Source organism: Lolium perenne, chromosome 3, assembly GCF_019359855.2.
Source record: "Lolium perenne isolate Kyuss_39 chromosome 3, Kyuss_2.0, whole genome shotgun sequence".
In the NCBI taxonomy this organism is placed as follows: domain Eukaryota; kingdom Viridiplantae; phylum Streptophyta; class Magnoliopsida; order Poales; family Poaceae; genus Lolium; species Lolium perenne.
The window spans coordinates 201,828,847-201,840,236 of NC_067246.2; the positions used below are offsets into that span (position 1 = coordinate 201,828,847).

At 40.7% G+C, this 11,390-nt stretch overlaps 1 protein-coding gene across 1 annotated transcript; it reads left to right on the forward strand.

Annotated features, from left to right (window-relative positions):
* Positions 1-411: 411 nt before the first annotated feature.
* On the forward strand, positions 412-10,099 carry LOC127343108 (probable Ufm1-specific protease). Its single transcript, XM_051369193.2, has 13 exons — positions 412-696; positions 801-1,148; positions 1,701-1,954; positions 2,340-2,433; positions 2,593-2,762; positions 4,483-4,573; positions 4,689-4,811; positions 4,925-4,972; positions 5,067-5,143; positions 6,652-6,740; positions 6,873-6,984; positions 8,038-8,140; positions 9,627-10,099. Exons 1-13 carry the CDS (start codon positions 462-464, stop codon positions 9,854-9,856), a joined length of 1,974 nt encoding a protein of 657 aa, XP_051225153.1. The 5' UTR covers positions 412-461; the 3' UTR covers positions 9,857-10,099.
* The last annotated feature ends 1,291 nt before the right edge of the window (positions 10,100-11,390 follow it).

Below are 11,390 nucleotides of genomic sequence, written 5' to 3' on the forward strand. Positions count from 1 at the left end.
TGTTGGAAAGCGAAGCCGTAGGCGACAGTCTTCATCGACCTCGGCTCCAACAGTAAGTGAATGCCGTCAGCCACATCGTTGCCGCCGCGCTCATAGACTCCAATGAGTATCTCAAAGCCGCATTTTGGTAGACTTTGGGCCAGCAGCGAGCAAATTAGGTTAGTATTTGCACTAAAATTTCGTATTCTATGAAGAAGTATTATGAAACTATGTATGAACTTAGGAATGTTGCTACCTGAATGTTAATTACTTCTGGCGGATTTTTCTTTTAAATTATGCAGTTTTTTTTAAACCTTTAAATTATGCAGTTTTTATTACGGTTTCGGTTCTTGCAACCGAGTTTGAGATTGAAAAGGACACATTCATGCACTTTAGGCCCCCGACTACAAGGGTTTTGCTAGAGTTGCTAACTTTTTTTTTTCTCGTTTCCTTCATCCCAACTCGCCGCCGGCGCCGATACCATGTCAAGAAAAGACTCGCCGCCGATGGAAACTGCCGCCGATGGCTCGCGCCGTCGCCCGGCCCTCCGCCTCCTCTGCCCCAAGACGTCCATCCTCTCCGCCCCTTTCCCATCCCTCCTCTGGCTCGTCGGCTCCCCTCGCTTCCTCCAGCCCGTCACCGTCGCTGCCGCCCTCCGCTGCCTCCGCTGCCTACCCGACGACGGCCCCTTCTCCCCCAACCTTCCCCACGAAGCAGGCGAGTTTCTCACACCCAATCCCAAAGTACCGCCTTTCTCGATCATCTGTAGCTAGCACCACTCACGGCCTCTCTGATCTGACGATCTCGTATGCGGCGTGCAGACGAAATCCGTGGATTGCTCGTGAGGGGGTTCGACATCGTGGGGGCTCTCCTCTTTGGGAGCGCGAATTTTGAGGCGGATGCCGGTAGAGCGCTGGAGCTGGCTCGCGCGTTGAGGGAGCGGCTGTTCGGGGAGAAGGCGAGCCATGATATGGTAGGAGGCTGCGTGGACGCAGCTACTGGGGACATTCGATTTCTTATTTCAGAGAGTATCGGATCAGAAGTGGTGGAAGGACAGGAGGTTGTGTGGGAGGATGAGCCGGAGAGGCTGCTGCTAGAGAAGGGCTGCCTTCTGCGCTGCCAGCTGCCGCTGCAGCTGCCACTCTATCTTCCTTTGGATGATAAATCTGGTAAATGTTTGCCTCTCTTCTTCAGCTTTAAGCGCTCAAACTGCGACCCATTCTGATTTTTGAACATCCAAGTATCTGTGCTGAGTATGAAATCCTATTTCTAAAGTATGCAATGCCTTCGTCCTTTAAAATTCCTGATGCTTTCATGCCCATTACTACTTTGGTTTTACATGCTGAATGCTGCATTTAGCTGCCAGATTAGAATTTTTCTGGCACTCAGGTATGTAGTGTGGAGATAGGTAGATAGACATTTGTTTGAGTTTGATCAAGCTTGGTCCAGTGATCTGCCCTAAGTCATGGATTAACACTGACCAAAATATAAGAGTGAATTGCACTTGGCTCCGTAAATTTGACTGGTGGTACAGTGTAGTACAACAACTTAAGAAACCTAAAACTCGGCTATTGGGTTCACTGATACTCCAACCGAGGGCAGGAGGCGAAAAGGCCCACATGGCATGCTGACCTGGCTTGTCTTTACAAATACAATCCTGTCTCTTTGGTCCTGTACTCACCGAAAGAAATAATTCTGTACAATGTTTTACCTTTTCGCAGGCACTGAAGCTAGGTTTTCTTCACTCATTGAATTCACAGCTGCTAACCTCAGAGGTCCTCATGCTTCGTACCTAGTTGAAGGCCCAACTGCAACATCTGAAGAATTACATCATTCTCTTATTTTACATGATAATGATTTGAATTATCTTTCATGTCTACCTATCAACCAAAACACAAATGAGCACAATAAAAAAATAGTATATTGTTCAGAATTCTTCTCCACAAAGAGGCATGACCTCTCCCTGATGAGAGAGGTAAGCTGGACTGAACTAAACTTGTTATACCTATTTGTAGTTCTAATGACTAATGACAAGTGTAGACATTGTCATATTTGGTCATTTACCTCTCTTGCTTTTGTTTATTCATGGATGAAATTGTAGGTATGCCTAGCTTTAATGTACGAAACAACATACGTCATATCCATTTCCAGTTTTATGAATGACTTGCTTGGAAATATAAAGTACAGTAAGGTTGAAGTACTATCTGAAAAGTTGCCAGGCATCTGTCAGATGGACATTTGATTCCTGATTTTTTTTGAACTGTTAATTACTGAATTGCTCTTTGTGGGATGATGTAGATTTGTACATATGTATCGATGACAATCTTTAATCACACGTCTCTGAAAGTTTTATTTACTAGAATGCAGATGCAATTCAGATAACTGTCCTATCCAATCAATCATTCAACAGCTCAAAGGCTGGCTCCCCAATTCCCGTGTTAAAGTATTTTCCAGGTATTTATTTTCCTACATAAATATTCTGCTTCTTGAGAAATGAAACTTGTATTCGTTTGTCCTAGTTGTTTGCAACAACCATATTTCTTTTCTCCCTTCACTTTTGCATTGCTTGTTCTTTTGTTGCTGATTTATTTTTCATATTTTATATCACACCAGCATCGGCTAACCTGAGAGTAATCAACTTGAAGCTAGATATACTATGCTACAGTTCTATAGATCTTCCTGTAGCAGCTGCTGTATCCGAGCTAGTTATTCCGGGATTATGTGATCAGTTAAGCGTTATGAAGAAGGCTATTGTCTCAGAGCTCTTAACTCAACAACCTCAGGTATTTGATTTATTAGTCTTGCAACTGCCATGATGCCATCACTGAATCAGTTAGTACATACACATGAAAGGGCAATGCCATAACTCCACTTCAACTTGCTGCATAGATATTATCCTAGAGATGTACAAAGCCACCGACTCTAATAGATCTCGAACACTTTAAAAAACCTTGTGATTCAGATAAAGAAAAATGTCTATTTAGATCCAAAATTTTGAGATGAAATATGAAAAGGCGCAGCATGTTATGGAGTTGTAAAGGCGTTCGCGACATGCAGGAAGCTATATCAAAACTAGAATTAAGAGGGAATACATATGAATTCTCAGGTCATATCTCCTATTCTCCAAAGTTGCAAGTGGTCTAATGTTGTTTTCTTGCCTTGGTGAGAAAAGGAATTAAAAGTTGTGCATTGATGCTTGAATAAGCCCTGGTGTTTGCATGGACTCTTTTGAGTTTTTGGGGTCATGTAACCACCTCTATGAGCATAGTAATAAGATGGAGCTCCCAGATGGATTCTTGGTGATGTGGCAACTGCTACTCATTTGAAGGTCCTTTTTAGTAGCCATTGCGTCATTGACTAAGGCTAACCAAACTGTTTATTTCTGAACTGGATATTGTTATGTGCTAATGGAGTAGGTTAGTCTATGCACCAATGACCGACAGCATGACAGCAACTGGATCAATCAGGAAGCAAATAAAATAGGAAGGTAGCGATCATCTTGTAATCTTGTTAGCCAAATAAACCACTTCAGTTAGGATGTAGGTAGTAGGGTTTACTGGGACTTAGATGTTCTATTCCTAGGGATATAGCAAGTCCTCCCTGTCAAAGGGCACCATGTATGTTACAAATGAAGCAGTGAAATAGTCAACAGTTTAGATGAAGCCTCAAAGTCTCTTACCATAACAGGGTTAGGTCCTACGGTAGCTAGATGAGGCTGAGTGCCCTATTGTCATATACCCAATTGTCGAACCCTTACACAAGTTATGTGCAGGGTGCTAAAATGGTAGTAATGAGATTTGACTATGGACATTGCTTCCTGCATCAGTTGCTCGTTACAAACACCAGCCAGCTAGAAGTTATCATGATGTTAGAAAATTCTATAATTTTTCACAAAACTATCCTCCTTTTAATTTTGATTTATCGCGAGTAAATGTACAGTAGGTGTGCGAGCAAGCACATTCATTCCTGTTGTCATGTTTGCCAATATATGAAGGTTTTGTGGAGCATGAGAATTGTTATTCATGGCCTTACGAACTCGTTTGGCTCCCATCATTTGGTGCTGGAATCATGGAATTCATTTGTGATTCTGAGAATCAACTTGTTTGGCTGACACGGAGTTGATACTACTAAAATTCAATTGAGAACTCCATGGATTTCATTCCTCTTGGTACCCTGCCATTTCTGTAAATTTGCTTTTTTACATGGACATACTCTGTAAGTACAAAACTATTTCCATTTTATATGAAATGGTATCATCAATTTCATTTCATTTCTGCCAAATGAAATGAAACGATGGGGGCCAAACGAGCTCTAAATGAATCCAAAGAAGTAAAAGATGATTAATTAGCATAGAGCTCTGCGGATAATGTAGTTTTCTTGTTCGATATTTTCTTCTATGTCCTTTGCATCATTTACCATGATTTTGTTGGTGTTTAATGAAAGTTTAATTGCGTGCAAAACGTGAAACAATTTCTTATCTAACATCTGTCAAATTCTTTGAAGCTTTGTCCATACCATTTTGTCCCCCCTGGATTGCGTATTCCTCTTACAGCTATATACGACACACGATATGGGGAGATTGAGGAAAAGCAAAGTATGAATTTTACATATACTCTTAGTTCTTACTTCAACTAAGCATGACATTATACGTGGGTGCATTATTATTTTGTGTATCTTTAAACTAATCAGGTACTTATATGGATTTACAGGTGAACTAAGAAGAAATCTGCACTTTAGGCTTGGTCTGCCTTTAGACCGTCCTTTATTGCGGACTTCTAATGCGCTAACGTTTGGTGGCATGATAGGAAGAGATAAAAACTTATCGAAAAATGGTATAAGTTATATGCATATGTTATAATGTTATACTGTTATATTCTTATATTCTGTAATCTTCTTAGTCGTTCCTATTTCCCTTACACCTGTTGTGATCTGTCATTGAGTCCAGGCTCCTCAATTCTTCATGATGTCCACAAAGAAATTCCATCTAGTGGGGGTTAGTAGTTCTGAAAGTTTTTTACTTGGAGCAAATTAACAAATGTGCTGACTTTGTAAAGAGATAATGAGTTCAAATTTCATGTTTATTGCAGTATTAGGAGGGATCATGTCATTAATTGATGGTTCATATGAGTACTACCATTACCTCCACGATGGTATCGATGACAATGTAATGTTAGTTTTTACTTCAGGATTTCTCTCTATACCTTCATACCTTTTCTTCCCATATTTTATTTCATATAGGCCTATTCAATTGTCGTATGGATAATTGTTGTTTACCCATGTTGAATAAGATTAGGCTTGTTCGAGTTTTTTGTTTGGTCCTTAAATAACAGATTTGGATCACCTTCATAAGAGCAACTCTAGCAGATTTCCTATAGTGCAGCCCATATATTTCACTCTCTTTCATTTCTCTTTTCTTTGTGCATATGAACTCCATTTTGGCTCCAATCCCACAACATAATGGGTTCAAACTTTCAAGTTTCCACCGCACACAATTCAAAAACATTTCATATCCATAATTTAAAAATTCAAATACAAAATAGCCTGATGAATCAAACAATCCAAATAAAACATGGTGAAGCATGACGAAACTACTGTCCATGCAGCTGCCATCTAAGCAGCATGGATGCGGGGACACGGACACGCTGATACGAATATGGGGACAAGGGAAACGACATTTTCTAGAAACAGCCTTACGGGAATATGTCAGAGTATATATGTATTTACAAAAAATACACAACATATTATAAAGATTAAATGATACTCCCTCCGTTCCATTGAATTAGGTGTATAAATTTAGTGAAAAGTCAACGTCTTCTAAGTTTGATCAATGTTATAGACAAAAATCTGAACATTTACAAATCAGTATCAATATATCCACCATAATATTTTCAGTGTATTTATTTAATATTGTAGGTATTGATATTTTTTGTGGCCATACAAGAAATGACCGAATTAGAAACGGGGTAATAGATGATAATAGGGTAGGGGTGGCTCCGATCGTTGAGAAGGTAGTCCAACACCGTCTAAGTTGGTTTGCATACATCTAGCGGAAGCCTCCAGAAACACCAGTTAATAGTGGTATTCTAAAGGCCATGGAAAATACTAGGAGGGGGAGAGGGCGACCGGAGCTGGCATGGATGGAGGCGGTAAAAAAGGACTTGAGGGATTGGAATGGTCCTAGAGATTTGGCTCTTGATAGGACCGCACGGAAATCATCAATCCATGTTCTAGAATCTTGGTTTACCTGGTCGTTGTTTTTTCTTTGCTCTCCATATCCTTTTGATTTCCTTATGTTTATGTTGGGTATCATATCCATCATACTCAAAGTTCTCCTCTTGGTCATGTTCATCCTCCATTATCATGTGATGCATGTTTGCATTATGCGACCTGGCATGAAACTGTGACTGCTGCCTGCTTTGGATATTTCCTGAACTATACGGCTTTGTTTCTCTGAACATGCAATTGCTGTGTGTTGATCAATAGTGTGAACTAGCGTTAGCCTTGCCTTTTGATATAATGCCGATACCTGGGACTATGTTGTGATTTGGTTTGGTACATTGGGGTGGCTTTGTGGATACTACATGCCTGGAAGAGGATGATACATTGTTTTGTGTCCTCGTCGTATGGTTCTGCATCATCTATCTCTGAGCTTCTGTTATCCTCCTATTTCAGGGATGGGGATGTGCTTACCGTTCTCTGCAAACAATCATGTCTTGGTACAGGCTGCAACAATATTCATCTATAAATGTTCTTTCACACAGGTTTGTCAGACTATTGATCTTGTCATGTCTATTTTTCTTGAATTATATTGTTTGACTCCACTTCTTTTTTGCATTGGTAGCAGAAAATATGATGTCAGACTGATCAATATATTTCCTGCAACTTCTTATCAGGGAAATCCAGCAGGTTCTTGTTGACATTGGTGACAAGGATCCGTCATTTGTTGGATCTCGGGAGTGGATTGGAGCGATTGAATTAAGCTTTGTGCTTGACAAACTGCTTGGCGTGAGTTTCTGTATATTACTTTTCCGTTTGATGAATAACTGCACATGTTTTATGATGATTTTATATTATAAGAATAGCAAGATTTATTCCTTACTCACATGTTGCTCCCAAACCTTAGCAATGGCATTTTCAGCATAAGCATAATGAACACGAGGATACATGGTCTCACGATGCTCACTGTTCAGCATATGTTATCTTCACTTGCTTGAGGAATGCAGGACTGCCGTTTTTTTATAAGTTCTGATTTCAATATATATCCTGAAGCTTGTTTGCAGTGTCGCCTGTAAACCTGGAAACAGAACAGCTGAGATATAACTTAAGTTTGTTTTTAGTACAGACTACAGAGTATTATTTCTTTTGTTAGATGCTGGTCGTGTGGTCTGTTTTGCTCTGTCATTTCGGATGAGTCGGATCCACGGAAAATAATTTCAGGAGAAAGTTGAATTTCTGGGTGGGTCAAAATTTGCTCAAATGCGGATGAACATTTTAAGTCTTCCAAGGTTTTACAAATGTGGTCCTAATCATACTCGCTAGGACTGGTAGATACCACCAGAGAGCCCTTACCTTCCATGTAAATGATCTTGAGTTGCAATTCTGGTTTGCGTGCATTTGTTTTCTACCCTACTCGAATAAAATTGTAAACCCAGAACAATAATCCGTTCGCATGGGACTGGGACTAGATCCCAACATCTCTTGCACACAATGCTACACCAGTGTGTAAATGGGCTTTTGTATTATCACTATTTGTGTTAAATCTGAGAGGATGTCATTATTTGTGTTAATCTGAGAGGACAGTAGTTCAAATACACTCAGGTGTCAATTGCTTTTCTATGTTCTTTTGAAAGGAAAGCAGTGGGGGAGGCCCCATAGTGTTTTGTTTTTGTTGATAGAATAAGAAACCAAATTCACGTCCATGGGGACTTCAGCCTGGGTGCGGGGCTGTAACATCCAATCCCTGAACCAAGTGAGCTAGGCTCACTTTTCTTAATTACTTTCTTGTACTCATATCATACTATATGTTATTTTTTGGCTTAAAAGTACTGGATCGTGCAGGTTAGTTGCAAGATAATTAATGTGAGATCTGGTGATGAGCTTCCTGAGAAATGCAGAGAAATTGCGATGCATTTTGAAACCCAGGGGACTCCTGTGATGATTGGTACGTACTTCTCTATTATGCTATATACAGCTGCAATAAGGTATAATAAGCATTATAAATGGAACTCACAGTTCTCCTTCCATCTGAAGTTATCTAAAGTTGCCACAAAACCATGAAATCTATTTCCACCTGAGGCCTAGTTCATTTAATCCCTAGATGGTCCAGATTGATCTGGATTAGTGCCCAGTCCTGGATGTCCAGCCCGGCGAGTTGTTTTTTCCAGCCCAGCAAAATTGTAGTGTTCGGTTACTCCCTACCAGTAATATTGGCCCAACTCATCCCATCAATTTCTACTAACTTGATCTGGAAACTTTTCATCGCCATCTGGCCCGTGGAAAAAATTCCACGAAGGGAGGACGCTAGCTATGAGCGAAGAAGGGGCAGGAGACAGCGAGCTTGGCTGAGATCCCGTGCTTCAATCCAGGCACAGGAAAGGGGATTAAAATGGATTGGGTGACAACTCTGGATCAACCAAATCCTTGTCTGGATCAGATCCAAGGTGGGATTCAATCCATTGAAAACGAACGAGGCCTGAGGAGTTTGGGTCAATTAACCTCACTCTGTATGTTGTGTGTAAAACATTTCAGACTCATCCTGGCATTTAATGTCTATAATTTATATCTTGAGTTGGGTTGTGTTTGTTCCCATATATAGTCATGTTTGGTTATGCTATCTTCATGGGGCTATCTGTCGCCGTCTTCTATTTCCATGCGCAGTTCTAGGCATATTCAGATCTGTCTAGGTATCGTATCATTCGGTTTGGTAGTCTCTTTGCCTAGTTTGTTTTTCTTGGTAGTTCTCTTATGCTTGGTAGATTAAGAGGCAGACAACCTCCAAGACTGAGTTGTGAGCTGTGTCTCTTAGCAGTGGTTACTTGGCTACAATTGTTATTTCAGTGTAGTGTTTCCATTGGTACACTCTTTGGTCTGATACCTACAGGTTCAATTAGTAACATGGGGCCATAGGTGCATGATTAGGTTGTTGCTCTTTTAGCATATGCGTATGTGTCTTTAGAGTTTTACTAGGTGGCAGACTTTTTCGTGAAGCCTAGACCAGATTCTAGCACAACTGTTAGATGAGGTTATTTTATAGTTGTTTTCATTTATGGGGTTTCCAGCATAAATTCCCCCTCATATTCATGATGTCCTGTTGGCCTCTTGATGAATACAAGGCCTATTTGCAACACGCATAGGGTGGTTGGACCAATGTTTGTGTCGGTTAACCAGGCAACACTAGTTCAGTTGTTGCAAACTTGTGGTCATCTTAATGGCTGCAATGTTTTTTCATTGATTCTTAGCCTTATCCTGCACCATTTCTGGACCTAAATCTAAGTGGAAGGGCCTGCTGTCCATATTTAACCTTCTGGATAAACAATAATAGATGACCAAAATATTAATCAATTTTGACAGCAAGATATAGACCAAATTTGCTGCATAAATAGAACATATTTTGTATTCATCGTTTTCTATATGGGTAACGGATGCAGGCGGTGGAGTCTTGGCGTATACGCTTCTGGGAGTTGATTACAACGAAGTCAGTGGTGATTGTGCTTTTCTCATCCTTGATCCACATTACACTGGCCCTAATGACCTCAAGAAGATTGTTAATGGTGGATGGTGCGCGTGGAAGAAGTCCGTTGATAGCAAAGGTCGGAGCTTCTTCTTGAAGGACAAGTTCTACAACCTTCTTCTACCCCAAAGGCCAAATATGGTGTGAGAACCGAGTAATATTGGAAGTGTTCATGTATGAAGGATCCAAAGGAGACTGATTAGTAAACCTTGCACCCTCTAATGATTCATCTAGACAAAACTGGATTACTGTGGCCGGTGGTCCAGCAGATTTGTTAGTTTGGATTTATTGGTATTCAGTATGACGAATTGATGATGTAAGTCAGTGTGCGTACCCCTGTTAAGATGGTGTTCTAAGTCATGACAGAAATGAGTGACTACCCCCCTATAAGATGGCTACATCTCAACGTCTGTTTTTCAGGGAAGGTTATAATATCCACTGTTGTGCTAAGAGCATCTCCACCGGGAGTCCCAAATCATCGCCAGCAGTAGTTTGGGGAGTAGAGAGAGAAACTGTTCACATCGGTGGTCCCAATAAAAGTCCACGTCATCATGAGCCCAATAGAATAGATGGGGCGAGCCCCAACCGATCCCTGTGCGAAGGGAAGCTATGGGAGACGCCGGCAACACAAGCAGCAAAACTCCACCTAGGAAGATTCCCACCAGCCCATGCGTCAGCCGCTCTCTCCTACATCTACTACTTTTTTTTTTAATTCCTCACCTGCTCTCTCTCCTCTGCCATGTGTTGCCGGCACATGTTATTGGGCTGACCGGTGTGGAGAGTAAGTTTTTAGCCGGCGTTTGCTACCGGCAGTCCCAATACGCAGCCGGCATGTGTGCAGGGTCACCGGTGGAGATGCTCTAATCGCGCTAAAATGGTAATGCAAACGTAAAGGCTGTTCAGTAATGTAGCCACCAAACTTTACTAGACCATGATTGCGCGCGTTGCTGCGCCGTCCATATGTGAGAGAATTATAGATATGGTTAGAGACCATATGGACAGTTTAATATTTTGTTAAAAAAATGAGATGTAGTATTTTTATATGGGGGTAATGGGCTACAATTGTTTTTTTGCTTTCTTGGTCTTTTTGACCTTTGTGGCCTGTGAGCGTATTGTCAGTGGAAAGGTGATAGTATATTATGATTCTCAGTTACCATATGTTATCAATGGTAAATAATAAAGACTGTGTGTTCGCAATGTCGAAATTTTTGTGAGTGATGGTTTTCTAATTATAATGATATGTTTGTTACCACAGTAGCTTGTTTGTTCTCTCTAACTCGGTCTAAGAAGATTGCACTGGGTGCTTGAATGAAGGAAGGATCAATGGCAGCGGTGTCAAGAAGTAATTGACTTTATATATAGACATCAGTTTTAAATTGTTTTGGTTGCCTACAAATTTATTATAGATGTTGGTTTATACACAGATAACCTGGCGGTTGTTTACAATAGCTAGGGAGTTAACCAAAAGAGAGTCACCCATCATTTAACAATTACTGCTTGCATAAAAGCCTACACTTATTCAGCGTAACTAAACAATAGGCTTCTCCACGATCTTCTATATAGCAATCCCAGATTATCTACTTTCGGCTAGCCAAAACAACACTGACACGACCACCATACAGTTTGACTTGAAGTTAATCCACATACAAAAATAAGAGGAAAGAAACAAAGTCCATGTACA